Here is a 15196-nt window from a genome sequence, read left to right on the forward strand (position 1 = left end):
TCTCATGTACACCTATTAAAATAATTGCTCTAAATGCAATTGTGTAAATGTAAGCTGTAAAGCTACAATTTCAGTTCTGTTTGCATGGTGGAAAGAACATTTAAACTGTCTTTTGAGTGTAATTATATGATCTAATACTTTGGAAAACTTAAGAACTGTGTAATATGAGAGACTGTCTAATACCAGATTGATAAAAGACTGAGACTGTGCTGAGCTTGTCTGAGAGAGATGATTAGCAAATGCCCTCCCACAGTGTCTCAGCACTCCGTACAAAGAACTTCATATGCTCAGTATCTGTTCCTCTTTATGTAATTGTTCTATTTTTAACTGGCAGTTAAGGAGTAAATTAATACTGTAAGTGTAGACTAAAATCCCTTTTCACTATTACTTAAATTCCTGTGTGAACAGCCAATCAGATCAGCCTGATGTGTATCTTGTACCTCTCTGTTTCCTGCCCTTTCATCCCGACCACGACCATGACCTCTCACTTAGCAGCAGAGCAGTTTATTCTAAACAAGTGGAACCACAAAGATGTTCAGACTCTTTGGTCTTCTCATTTTTATTAGTAGGATCCTAAATTATAAATTATTTTTGGATTTTAATATTTTGATATATCCTGTACGATGTGATCAGTGCAATAAGTGGTCATTTAATCTCCATCATAGTTAATGGTTATTTTGCTTACTATTATGATGTATGTCACGTTTATTTGTGTTTTTCTGTTTTTCCAGACACTGCACTGGCTGTGGATGTTGTTCAGCCCAGTCTCCTGATGAGGGTTCAGCTTGGAGACAATGTGACCCTGACATGCTTCTGTCCAGAAGATGTTTCTTATGTTGCTTGGTTCAAACAAACTGTTGGTCAGAAGCCCCAGCTCATGGCGAAGGCAGTTAACTTTTTATCTGGTGAATTTTACGAGGAATATAAAAACATAAAACGTTACTCCTTACAGAATGCAAAGAGGAGTTTTAACCTCACTATTTCTAACGCGGAGCCGTCAGATTCTGCAGTGTATTATTGTGCTACTGTGTTTCTTCATGAGGCCACCTTTGGGAATGGAACCTTTGTCATAATCACAGGTAAATGAGACTCCAACTATTTTCATATTTGCTTTTTTATAGTGTCGATAAGACTGTTCCCTGTAAAATATTTTTGACAGTTGAGTTGTCTGTCAATATAAAATTAGCAAAGATACCTGATTGTCTGCTTTGCTCCATAAATGTTTTTCTAAACAACATTCAACAAAAATCATTAAAAAATGTTTTGCTATTTAAATTGCAATGTTTTTAGTGTTATTACAGACAGAAATAGCTGAAATATGTAAAAATAACTATACAAGAATACAAATTAATAGGAGGCAAGTGTCATCTTACTTATGTGATGTGGATTTTAGTTATGAGTGTAATGTTAAATATAATAATTATTAAACATAAATATATGATATACATACATATACAAAACCTAGAGAAGACTGCGGCATAAAGTGACATGTGCCTTTATTTATGAAAACACTGCACAGTAACTGTACTGATGAAACAGCGGGATCCTGGGGTTATGTCAGTGTCTGGCTCAGTGTGGTAACGGCCCTGGGAGAGAAGCTGTTCCCGCCATAAATAGTCCTGTAGCGCCTTCCTGATGGCAGCAGCGCAAAGAGATGGTGGCGGGGCTGTGATGGACCCCTCCTGATGCTACATTGATACATTTATACATAAACATGCACTGCATCACATTATTACACAGTTTGTTATATCTTGCTTGCTGTCAGTAATCTTCAGCCAAAATCCTAACCTTCTCTTTATACAGATGTTAATGTTACACAATGCAGCCTCTTTAAAAGAAATGAAATAAAAATATTTGACTGTGCAAAAGCAACAAAAGAAAATTCTTTTTAGCGTTATTTATCTGAGCAGTTAGTGCATATTTGCTCAGAAAAAAAAACATGATTTAACATAAGAATCAGGGATGCGCACCATTCAGATCTGATTTGAGAATGGCCCTTAAATTTCGGTTCATTTTTAATTCAATGTTAAAAAATAGACAAACTTAATCAGAAAGCAGTAACAAGTAAAGATAATACATTTGGCTCTTCAGTCAAACCATGCAGGTACTACAGCAGAATCCTCAAAAATACTAACACACATCAACAGCTAAATATGCAAAAACAATAAATACCTTCCTGTGGAAAAGGGGCAACATAAACCAAATGTAAATTGACAGTCACGAAAATCATGAAATTCTAAAGTACACTTTACACACTTCATTTCTTTGAATCGAAATGAATGAAATTCGACTTTCATACATTTTAATTACAAACATTATATGATTATACGATTATAATGTTTGTTATTATATAATTTTTGTTATTAATGTATATTAAAGCTGTTAAGGTATGCTAAGATATTAAGGTATACTTACATGCTGTTTATGAATGTTCTATAAATGCATTATAAAGGTATATGTAGGTATAGTTAATGTAAAGTGTTACCAAATATACCCCGATAAAGAGTAATACAATAAAAACAAACAAGAATTTCAACTGTTCTCCAAGACGTTCCTTGTGTTTTGGATGGCCAGAAGAACACCACTTCAGTTCCCAAACCTCTCCAAAATCTGTAAGAAAATTTTTGATGAACTGTATTTTCCATTGTTTCTCTCAAACGGCTGTCATCATGCACATTTTGCTTTTCAGGAAAAGACTCCAACAGCAGGACTGTGGTACAGCAGCCTGTGTCTGACACAGTGCAGCCAGGAGACTCTGTGAGCCTGCAGTGTACAATAGAGACTGGGAGCTGTGCAGGAGAACACAGTGTTTACTGGTTCAGACATGGATCAGGAGAATCCCTTCCAGGAGTCATTTACAGCCACAGAAACAGGAGTGATGAGTGTGAGAAGAGCCCTGAGGCTGGATCTCCTACACAGAGCTGTGTCTACAGCCTCCCCAAGAGGAACCTCAGCCTCTCTGATGCTGGGACTTACTACTGCGCTGTGGCCATGTGTGGGGAGATGCTGTTTGGGAATGGCACTCAGCTGCATATAGATGGTAACACCTAGTGTGGAGAGTATATCTGCTTCTGTACAAATTTTTATTTGACTTATTTTGCTATTAAGACAATTACTTCTTATTTTAATGTAATCAATTTTCAAATTTAAGTGCATAAATTGAATTACACAAATGTTTAATAAGTATTGAAAATATTACTTAATACTAAATGTTAAAATGCAAAATACCAAAAGTTCATGTTAAAAATGGACTACTTGCAAGAAACCTACTTTAATTTGTTATTGATTTTTTCTTTAACTAATGTAACCTAAGCAAATAGGAAATGTGTCTCTATATCATTATGCTGAAATTTATTTCTTTGTTATAGGCTATCAGAAGCTGCTGGATCCTCTTCACTCTGGCTTGCTGATAGTTTTATCTTGCAGCATTATTCTGAATGTTGCCCTCATTTGTATAAGATGTAAAATGACCTGTACACACTGCGCAGGTACGCTGCCCGGCTTTATGCTCTCAGAAGGACAAAAAAATATTGGTCAAATGACTGATATGCTTATAACGAAAAAGAATTGTTTAATACTACATAAATTTTCGCATTAAAATTACTCTCGTGGGAAACACAATATCCATTATTAAAATCTTACCTAATTTATTTACATATGTTTTGTATTTTGCAAAATATACTGAGATATACAACACATGTTGCAGTAAGTTGCATATCAATAACATTTATTAGTCTGCCTGGCCCTCCTGTCCCCTCCCCAGTGTGGCCCTAATGAGCCACTCCTGTTGCTCGTTGTCCCCTCGTTAGTCATTGTATATGCCTGTCACTGTGCCTGTCACTGTGCCTGTCACTGTGCTCATCTTCCTGGATCTCGGTCTGACCCTGAGCCTTTCCCCTGCTTGTTCCCTGTTCTCCTGTTTGGATCCCTCATGTTTGCGTTTTGTTTTCCCCATAACTGTTAATGTTTTGCCTAATAAAGCCCATCTTTTTCTTACACCAGCCCACAAGTCGTTCCTTTCCTTGTCGTGACACTTGAATCGTCTTGAAAACTCCTTTATAGCATTTTATTATATGAGATATATCATAACAAACAACACATATCCAAAAATGCACACTGAAACTGACAGAAATAATTACTTAGATTTTTTGATAGAAGTGTAAATTCCCCCCAAAATTAGGAATATTATCCAACTACTGAATTGTTATACAGTAAAATCCCGTTATACTGGATTCGCTTATAATGCAATATCGTCTATAACGGACAAGGTCCGCTGGTCCCGGTCGTGCGCCTTTAAGAACATGCAGAAAAAACATCGGCTATAGCGGAATTTTGCTTATAACGGACAAACAATTTGGTCCACAGGGCCGCTTTTAACTGTAGTTTTGTTCGGCTATAACAGATATGCAGCTCCGCCAATAAGGCGTGTGGCGTGCCGGTGATATCCAGCGCAGAAACGTAGTCGGGATTATTAATTGTCACGCATCTGGTTAGGTAAAGTTGGATTACTTCATGTACAATATAATAATCTATACCACAAGTGTGCCTGCTAGGGTGTGGCATGAGTAAATGGTGTCCTGTAGTTATGTTCTGGCTATACAGCAACTCTGGATATAACGGACTTTGGATATAAAGGACTGTTTCGGCAGGTCATTTGAAGTCCATTTTAACTGGATTTTACTGTATTGTGTGAAATTATATAATATGTTAATTTATTGCATGTTTTAAACAGATCAGAAAAACTGTGATGTATCGAAAGTGGAATGGTCACATAAGCAGGTATGTAATAAATATTTCAAACAATTAATTACCAGTAACAAAAAAAAACTTAAACTGATTTCCATCCTGGGATAAGCATATTACGTGCAATTTGGGCATATGAGTAATAGCAAACCAATTTTTATCCATCCTATTCTGCCATCTTTGTCTCCACAGTGCCATGACGAGGACACACTGAATTACGCTGCCCTGAACCTTAAGAACCCAAAACCCAGGAGACAGAAGAAAGACGGGAATAATGACACTCTGTATTCTGACCTCCGCTACAGAGATTATGAATAAAAATGCTTCTCATTCATGTTAGTTATACAGAGTGTTCAGGGTGTAGCTTTAATAAGGTTCAGAAGGAGATCAGGAGAGCCAGTGCATCTGAGACTGGATCACGGGATTTTACGGAGCACCAGTGCTGAGTTTGGTGTCAGTGTGTTTGGGGTGAATTTTTACTGGAAGTGCAAATGTTTAGGGGCTGAGGGAGGGGGAGAGGGGAGCCATAGAGATTATTTCTTCATGACATGGGGAGAATAAGTGGCTTTAATGTTGTGGAAAGGCTGAGTTTCTGCAATCAGTTCTTTGATGTCACACATGCTTACTTGTCTCCCTTGTATACCATGGTGAATGGTTTGGGACAAACGCACAGGGACAGATTGATGATGTTAAACAGACGAAAGAAACTGAATGAAAATTATAAGTGTTCTTAAATTAATTTTTCATTTAATTATGTACTGTATATTTTTTTGAGTAAATGCCTGTATCATTAATAATGATGTGGATGTTTTCTTTTGTTTTGCTTTGTGCGGCATGGTGACACAGTGCTTAGCGCTGCTGCCTCACAGTCAGAAGGTCCTGGGTTAGATCCCCTGTGTTTGTGTGTGGTTCTGCCAGGGGCTCCAGTTTTCTCCCACAGTCCAAAAGTGTGTGCATTAGGTTAATTGGTGAATGTAAGTTGGCCCTGTGAGTGCTGGTTCCTGCCTGCACCCCTTGTTCCTGTGACAGGCTCCAGTCCCGCCCTGTGACCCCATTTGGGATTAAGTGGTGATAGAGATCACAGTGCTGTCCATCGAGCCGCTGTGTAACCTGTGTTAGAAAAAATTCTGAAGGTTGTGAATGTGCCACTCCTATTTTAATTAAGTTTAGGGTTTGTAAGGAAGGAATTTAGACTAACAGAAACCATACTTCAGTTTGATTACAGCATCCCAGCTCTATCCCATCTCCACCTCTATTGTACCCTGGGCAGCTCACTGAGATACCAGTCTGAGCCTGTCCAAGGGGGGGGGTGCCAGTGTGTCACAGGGCGTGTATGTACACACAGTCACTGACAAAAGAGTCACTACCTACTCAGCCACTGTGCTGCTCCCACAATAAACACAAAAAGTAGGAGCATAATTCCCATTACTGTTCATTTTACAAGACTTCTTACTCTACAGTCTGTTTCCAACATGCAATTCAAAAGCAGGGCTGGACAGTAACAAGATATATTTACTTGAGTATTTCAATTTTACTTTTTTATATTATTATAGAAACTTGTGATAGGAGAAAAACCACTCACAGTAAACTGTTGGGCAGTTATAAAGCTAGAGGTGTGTAACTGGGTTGGTAGATTTATTTATTAATTTATTTATTTTATGCTCTGAGGAAGTTGCATCTATAGCAATTACACTGCATGCCTGATGCATGCTCTCTCTCTCTCTCTCTCTCTACCATGCTCTTTTGTGAGGGTGGGCTGGGGGGTGTTAAATAATAAGATGAAAATGACAATGGCTGCACTTTTGTTAAATCAGTTGTGTTTCTATAGTCATTGTATCATATTCCACAAGCTTTTTATTCTACAGGATCTACAAGCCAGTCAGTGCATTCAGGAGGGTGTTCAGGAGTCATTAGCTTCTGAAAAATGTGTTGCATTAAAAAGATGACGTACTTTTGAATACCTAACTATTTTTAGATCCAGGTACTAAGTAAAAATTTAACTGAAAAAATTCACTTGAAATTGGAGTATTATTTGACGAGGTGTTTCTATACTTAACTCAAGTAATGAAGTTCATGTACTTTGTCCACCTCTATTCAAAAGTGACATATAGGTGTAAGCTATTTTCATTTGTTTGTCTGCTGAGTGCTTCTCTGCAGTGCTGCATATGTTTCCACTGGTTAGACGCAGCACAGGAAGACTGACCCACTGACTGCACTGTGCTGGGCTCACTTTTGCAAAGAGTAAAAACCACACAGAGAGAACAATACCTGCTTCATGTAAGACCCTGTTTCCTCTCTAGCTTACCCAGATCACTCTTTGAAGTATTCAGCCTAAGATATTTTATCCAAACAAGCCACCATTATTATTCATACGTTCCGTCACACACGCTGGGTGTCTGAGTCTGTTACTGAAGGAGCTGCCCCGGGCCTCCATAGTCTGCTGGGGGGGGATGAGAGGTGTCACATAAAATCACTGACAGCCTTGTTATCATCCTGCTCTCGCCCATCTACTCTACAGTGCCAAGGGGCGCCCTCCCCCCCCGCCGAGCCGGCCTTCTTCACCAGTTTGCTTTGTTTCCTTGGCTCCCTCTCTGTAATCCCTCCTCCCAAACAAACCACTGCGTATAATATCACTGATGACACTACGGTCATAAAATGTCCATAGCAATGTCCTGCACACACCAAAGCACTTTAGTCTTCTCACCAAATGGAGATGGCCCTGGCCCTGGCAGATTACTGCCTTCATTACTGTTGAGGAGAACAAGCAGGTCTTTGTAGGAACCAACCATCTCAATGATCAGACCCTGGATATTTACTGGCTTAGTCTGTGATTTTCTCCTGTGGAAATCTATCAGCATCTCCTTCATCTAGCTGGTATTTAGGTGGAGGAGTTTTAGCTAACAGCAACTGACAAAACACAATAGTTCATAGTAACAAATGCAGACACAACTTTGTGACATTTATGAAAACACTGCATGGTTTAAGTGGTTCTTCAGCTCAAGGTACAGTAGGAAATGTAGGTACTTTTATTGTTACGGTATTATTATTATTATTATGCCTTGTTTCATTTTTTTTCTGATTTAACTGAAAATTAGGGAATGAATCTCATTTGTAACCTGGAAACTGCCTGTACTGGTTCTCTGTTGAATAGTCTTAACCCCCAAAACATCCAGGTATTAGTTCATTCTATAAGTCATTATCTATACAGTATTAACTCATATTCCCATTGCAGGACCAAACAACACAGAGCATCTCCACACCTTCTTAGACACCCTCTGCAGGGATCTCCTCCCTGATGATGAGAGGGGTCTAAGCATGTGGACATTTGGGATAATGTGAGTTCAGTACTAGATGGTGAGCTGTACGACTTCCAGTCTGTAGGCAGACTCATCGCCTTTAATCATAAATACAGTAGTGTCACCTGCAAAATTCAGGATCTTCACAGACTGATCACTGGAGCAGCAGTGATTTGTGTAGAGACTGAAGAGAAGGGGGAGAGCACACAGCCTGGAGGAGCTCAGTGCTGAGGGTCAGCGTGTCTGATGTGTGCTGTAAGCATACAGATTTCTTGCCTTTGTGAAACATTTTCTTTGTGCTGCTGTTTAAATGTGTTGTTGATGTTGCAGTCAGTAATTTTCCACTAGCAGTCTCACCTCTGCATTTTACAGGAAGACTGACCGACTGAGAGCAGGGTGTTTGTGTCACACGTCTCAGTGAGCGAAAACCACACAACCATCAGGTCCTCAGCTCAGTCCCTCTGCTTCACTAGAAAAACCACAAAGGGTATTTTTTCATTTAAGAGGGGGTGAGGAAGTGAGATGTTATTGACAGCATGAATTCATCTACTAACATTTCAAATTCAAAGCTAATAAGCAGGATGTCCAGGATGTCAGTAATAACACTTAGTCAATATCAACAGTTTGGGTGCAATAATGTAGAAAAATGTAGAATTTTGCATAATTCAGTTAATATCTGCAAGATATTGGTAATTAACATTAGAAGGTCATGTTGCTGAATCTCGTTGTTAAGGTTAAATGAATCTATGCATTTTTATACTGTCAAGACTGTGCTTAATTCATCTTTCAGCCAAAATCACACAGTCAGGCAAATCTGAGCATCTGAATTGTGTTTGTTTGTGTGGAATGGCATCCCATGCAGGTTGGTCTCTGCCTGTGCTCTGTGCTTCCTGGGTCAGGCCCCACCCTCTCCAGACCCCGACAAGAATTAGCAGTTGCTGGATAAATGAATGACAAAGGATAAAAATACAAAAGTCATTCTTGCTGTCTAACCTCTGATTACTGCATCAAAATTCTGATATCTTGTAAGTGATAAGTGGAAAATATATTTAGTCCGTTGCTTGGGGGTGAGATGTTTCCAAGAGGTGAACCACAAAGAGCACAGACATTTTCAAGGTTATTTCTCATTGGTCAGTGTGAAAGGTTGCGTCATTACCATAACACCGGGTTCTGCACAGTGACTGCACCTGCGCTGCACTGTAGATCACAAGCCAGGCTGCAGACCTTCAGCCCAGAAAGCTAAAACAGGACTTGTGTATGTGTCATGTGTGGTTTAATAAAATTTACAGGACAGAACATAGTGGATTCACTTTCCTTTGCACTTACACTACCAGTCCAAAGTGTGACCACAACTGCTTTTAATGCATCTGTCTCTGTTTTCACTGTGTTATTCACCTTATTATAAATGAAATCAATTTAACTGTGTAAATATCACTAACTGCTACTGCATTTCCAATCAGATTGCGGTTTGATCCATACATTTAGAAACATATACTCCCAATATACTCTCCTCACTTTTTCATTTACTATATGTCTCTGCAAGGGCACAGTAGGGGCATGAGTACCCTGGCAGATTCTGGGGAGGGCAGCACTTTTACAGGGACCCATGATTATGTAAAATCATATGTAAGATTGGGCAGAGGAGCCCAAGGTGACATTTAGTCAGGGGGCCCAGAATTTCTGGCTATGCCGCTGTTACTGTGTTTTTTGTTCTAGCCACCAACAACTCTGGGGTTGCTATATCGCCACCTGGTGGTGAAGACATCAGACAAAATATGTTTTTGTGTAACCGAACCAAGGGGTTCTGAAATCCAAGTGCAGAGTTAGCAGGTTTATTTAATTGTAACCAGGGATGTCAGTCATGTAATCTGTGAGTTTCTGGATAAAACAGAAAAAGATCTGAAACATTGCATAATCTGAAATCATGTATGAAATTTAAAACTAAGTACAAGAAAACAATTCTGAGGTTTAAATACAGTGGTGCCTGCGGTTCGCACTGTGGTCTACAAACAATTTGGTTTGCGGGCAAAATTTTGCATAAAAAATGCATTGGTTTGTGTACAAAATTTGGTCGAGGAACAGATTCCTTGATTAGATTCCTTTTTTTATACTAGTGTAGCATCGGCGGGGCGCATGTCCCAGCATGCCCTGCGTGCGATTGTAAATAAAAGGATCACAACAAGCAACCAACGAGCACCGAACCCAAATATACAGACGGGAAACACAAGGTCGTCAGACGCCGAACTGCAAGATACACACACGGTGGAAGATTTATACACGCTAAATACACGCGAGGATTGGACCCGGTACACACAAGACACGGGCAAACACACACGCAACAATAAGGAAATGCAACCATTAACATTAACATCAATAACAACAACATCAATACAAGGGTTAAGGACTGTTATTAAAGAGAGTGATTTCCCCGGCAAGCAAGTCCCCATGTCTCTCTATGCTCCCGCAATGGCTCCTTCCGCCTGTCGCCACATTATATTGTGTTTTTCTTTAAAGTTCTTACTACATAAACCAGAAAATTAATTAACAAAAAATATTATTTGGTAGGCTTGTGAACTAATTAATTGAATTTCAATGCTTTCTTATGGGAAAAATTGCCTTGGTTCGCGTACAAATTGGTTCACGACCACTTTCCTGGAACGGATTGTGTTCATGAATCGCAGGCACCATTATTATATATTGGTATATATATTGGTTTATTTTGGCAAAAACTTCTGGCGTGACATGCACCAGCACAGGGACCTACAGGGTGCTCTTCATGGTTTAATTCATCTACAAGATAAAAAGTTAATTGTGCTTCCAGGCCGTACAGAAGCTGTTCATTGTTAAATCATTAATTTACCTAAAAGCAAGCAGTTCAAAGGTCCAGAGCAAATCGTATGCCAACCAACTCAGCAATCCTCCCTGCATTTCACTTTCCCAGCACTGAACTAGAGCAGTGAAGGATTTAAATGTTACTACAGACATGATAACAATCGCATTCTTTCATTTACACTGCCTGGGAGCCTTCCCTGAGGCTGGCTAATTGTCCCAGGGCTGTGCGTATCTAACATTCCTCACACAGAGGTCTCTTCAATTACAGGGATCAGGAGGGAGAAAGCCACAGTCTATGGTCGCCTGCCGGAGCATATCCTCAGCAACCCAGCTTCTAAGCTGGATCTTGTCCCTATGTTGATATGTCCTAATCCACAAGGGGGAGATAACGATCTGGTTTCCCGACCTTGTAGATGAAGGAGTTGGAGGACGTTGCCAGTGATCTTCCAGATCCCAGGCAGAACAGGCCTTGCTATGCAACAGCCCTTCAGAAACTGGTCCTTCCATGGTCACCTCTGCATCCAAATTAGACCAATTGTTTAACAAAAATGCCTTAAATGGAGTTATTTTAACATGAAAGGGGGCTTTGATTCAACAACCCCTTACTTAGCTGTGGCAAGTACCCAATATCAAGCACAGCTGCAAAGAATCTGCCAAAAGAATATCAGAGAAGTTCCCCGATGCATGGACTGGACCAAGTTGGGTCAGATTAAACAGGAGCCTGGTAAATCCTGCAAGAGCTACAGCGAACGACTGATGGCAGCAAACTCCAGCTACAGTGGGATGGACCCCCCAGCGGACCGAGAGTGGGATTCCCCCTGGGAGCAACAACTCATGCAGCTGCTGGTAGATGGGCTGCAAACAGACATCATGAAGAACTCCCAGCTCACAACCATTTACCAAACCACTTCAGTTAATATTCACATATTCATTTGCAGTGTCCACCTCCTGTCCAGTAAATTTGGCAGAATGAAATTTGTATAAACTAGGCCTGACTCTCATGTGTGCTGCTGAAGGAGTAAAGGTAGAATAGGTGGAGAATCCTGTTATAGAGTCCTAGTAGATTGAGAACCACCTGATTACTACTATAGTTGGACTCAAAGGCTGAGCTGCATGGTGGCCTGGGGGACAATCATGAAAAAACAAACCCACTGATATCCCCACAATCAAAGGAGGAGTCAGGAACGGTGGCCAAACACTTAGCCCGTTAAGCCACATGGAGGCCTGAGGAGCAGGCAAACACACTACAGGCTAAGGGGCTACAACACAGAGGAGAGAATAGGATGGCCAGTGACATGTGCTGGGAACAAACAAAAGAGAACAGGACAAGGCAGGAACGGATTCTGACACAGGTGTCATGACCTGCTCATCCAGTCCTCCTATGTGCCACGCCCTCTTCTTACCTCATGTGAAATCCCGGTGTTCTCAGCTGTTTCTGGTCATTGTTAATTGGTTCTTGTATTTAGTGCTTCCGTGGCTGTCTCACCCCTGTCCGGTCATTGACGTTTGTTTCTGTGTGATGTCCTGTATTTGCTGAATAAACCCCGTTTTCCCTGACTTCACAGCATTTGTTTTGCTTCTTTGGATGCCTATCCACAACAATAGGTGCCATACTACTTCGTCTAAATAGGCCCAAGTGCTTAGAATGTTTTACTACAAGTCTTAGACAATGGTATCTCTGAATTACACAGCAATTCGACTCCTCCTACAGGCCCTATAACTGTCCTGAGAAGTTGTTGCACTTGCTGCCTTGACACTTGTTGATGTTTGTGTGCCCTGATCGAGCAGTAAAGCGGAGATCGCATGCAGAGCTGATTTTCTGTAGGTTCTTAGTCTGAGTAAAAATTAAATATTCTCATCGTATAGTCTCTGGCTGGAAAGTTATACAACAGAGCCATTTAGTTATTTTTAGAAAAATATATAGAGCCAATGAAGGAACCTGATGTCATAGTAAAACAGGTCACTGTCCATGGTGCTGAATTCTCTACTTGATGGGCTGGTGCTGAATGAATAGGACAGCTGGCCAACGTGTCTGTGTGCTTCCACTGACTGGCACCCTGACATACACTCACCTAAAGGATTATTAGGAACACCTGTTCAATTTCTCATTAATGCAATTATCTAATCAACCAATCACATGGCAGTTGCTTCAATGCATTTAGGGGTGTGGTCCTGGTCAAGACAATCTCCTGAACTCCAAACTGAATGTCAGAATGGGAAAGAAAGGTGATTTAAGCAATTTTGAGCGTGGCATGGTTGTTGGTGCCAGACGGGCCGGTCTGAGTATTTCACAATCTGCTCAGTTACTGGGATTTTCACGCACAACCATTTCTAGGGTTTACAAAGAATGGTGTGCAAAGGGAAAAACATCCAGTATGTGGCAGTCCTGTGGGCGAAAATGCCTCGTTGATGCTAGAGGTCAGAGGAGAATGGGCCGACTGATTCAAGCTGATAGAAGAGCAACTTTGACTGAAATAACCACTCGTTACAACCGAGGTATGCAGCAAAGCATTTGTGAAGCCACAACACGCACAACCTTGAGGCGGATGGGCTACAACAGCAGAAGACCCCACCGGGTACCACTCATCTCCACTACAAATAGGAAAAAGAGGCTACAATTTGCACGAGCTCACCAAAATTGGACAGTTGAAGACTGGAAAAATGTTGCCTGGTCTGATGAGTCTTGATTTCTGTTGAGACATTCAAATGGTAGAGTCAGAATTTGGCGTAAACAGAATGAGACCATGGATCCATCATGTCTTGTTACCACTGTGCAGGCTGGTGGTGGTGGTGTAATGGTGTGGGGGATGTTTTCTTGGCATACTTTAGGCCCCTTAGTGCCAATTGGGCATCGTTTAAATGCCACGGTTTACCTGAGCATTGTTTCTGACCATGTCCATCCCTTTATGACCACCATGTACCCATCCTCTGATGGCTACTTCCAGCAGGATAATGCACCGTTTCACAAAGCTCGAATCATTTCAAATTGGTTTCTTGAACATGACAATGAGTTCACTGTACTAAAATGGCCCACACAGTCACCAGATCTCAACCCAATAGAGCATCTTTGGGGTGTGGTGGAACGGGAGCTTTGTGCCCTGGATGTGCATCCCACAAATCTCCATCAACTGCAAGAAGCTATCCTATCAATATGGGCCAACATTTCTAAAGAATGCTTTCAGCACCTTGTTGAATCAATGCCACGTAGAATTAAGGCAATTCTGAAGGCGAAAGGGGGTCAAACACCGTATTTGTCATGCCCCGATCGTCCGCTCCTCTCATGTGCCACGCCCCCTCGTTAACCTCATGTGGAATCCCAGTGTTTTACAGCTGTTTGTGATTGTTGTCATTAGTGCATTGTATTTAGTCCGCGTTTCCGTTTGTTTCCCCAGTCCGGTCATTGATGTAATGTTATTTCGTTGCCACGGTTCCTATTAAACCCTCGTTTCTGCCCCAACTTCTGGCTTCCTGCACTCTTTCTACTCTCCGTGCCTCGTCCCAGCGTAACAGAATGACCGGACTCCCTAAAAACGGACCAGGCACTTCACCAGCGCACTGGCTGTGGGCAGATCTACCCGGGGTTCCGAGGATGATCCCAGAGAATTATGCACTCTGTGACCCCAGCCTGTATTGGCCGGAAGCTGACCAGCGACCGAAGCCGGCACCCGAAGTGCCTGGATTGTCAGCGCCAGCGCGCAGAAGGAGAAGGAGGCGAGGGAACAGACAGGAGGACGCACCTGAGGTCTGTTTGGGGGCCGTCTCCCTTTCCGCCGCTTGCCCTGCTGTGCGTAGGGAGAATCCCCACCCGGCGGTGTTCGTGGGTGACGTCACCGCCGCTTCGCCTGAGCGGACACCCGAAGCCCGTCTGCCCACTGCTTCGCTGCAAAAGCCAGCCGTCGCTTCTCCCTTCATCGGGACGCGCCTGGCCCTTAAAGGGACTAGGTCCGTTAAGGACGCTGTCCCACGGGTTCCTGAGGCTGCAGCGCCCCACGTGGTTCCTGAGGCTGCAGCGCCCCCCGTGGTTCCTGAACTACGGCCCTGCCAGAAGACGGCTAGGAGATTCTTCACCCTCCAGGGTCTATACTGGCGGGTGATGGGTGAACCCACCATAAGGGGCCCCCCGGAGGCAGTTGCGCTCCTGGAGCGGCTCCGGAGGGAGTTTGCCGCCATCTCTCCAACGGCTCCACCTCCACAGCTGGAGAGGGTGGAGGAGACCCTGAGGGAGCTGCTCCGGTTGCGGTCGGAGCTGGCCCCTTCAGAGGAGGCCGCGGCCCCTGCTGTGCCACTGCCCCCAGAGGTCCCCATAGCGCCCCCTGCTGGCCTGG

The 15196-nt window shown here is 42.2% G+C and overlaps 1 protein-coding gene across 1 annotated transcript; it reads left to right on the forward strand.

Annotated features, from left to right (window-relative positions):
* The first annotated feature begins 525 nt into the window (after positions 1 to 525).
* On the forward strand, positions 526 to 5534 carry LOC140593239 (uncharacterized). Its single transcript, XM_072717187.1, has 6 exons — positions 526 to 565; positions 732 to 1079; positions 2690 to 3040; positions 3369 to 3488; positions 4733 to 4779; positions 4936 to 5534. The coding sequence occupies exons 1-6, from the start codon at positions 532 to 534 to the stop codon at positions 5059 to 5061; spliced, it is 1026 nt and encodes a 341-aa protein (XP_072573288.1). The 5' UTR covers positions 526 to 531; the 3' UTR covers positions 5062 to 5534.
* The last annotated feature ends 9662 nt before the right edge of the window (positions 5535 to 15196 follow it).

The sequence above is a fragment of the Paramormyrops kingsleyae genome, chromosome 10, assembly GCF_048594095.1.
Source record: "Paramormyrops kingsleyae isolate MSU_618 chromosome 10, PKINGS_0.4, whole genome shotgun sequence".
Taxonomy (NCBI): Eukaryota; Metazoa; Chordata; class Actinopteri; order Osteoglossiformes; family Mormyridae; genus Paramormyrops; species Paramormyrops kingsleyae.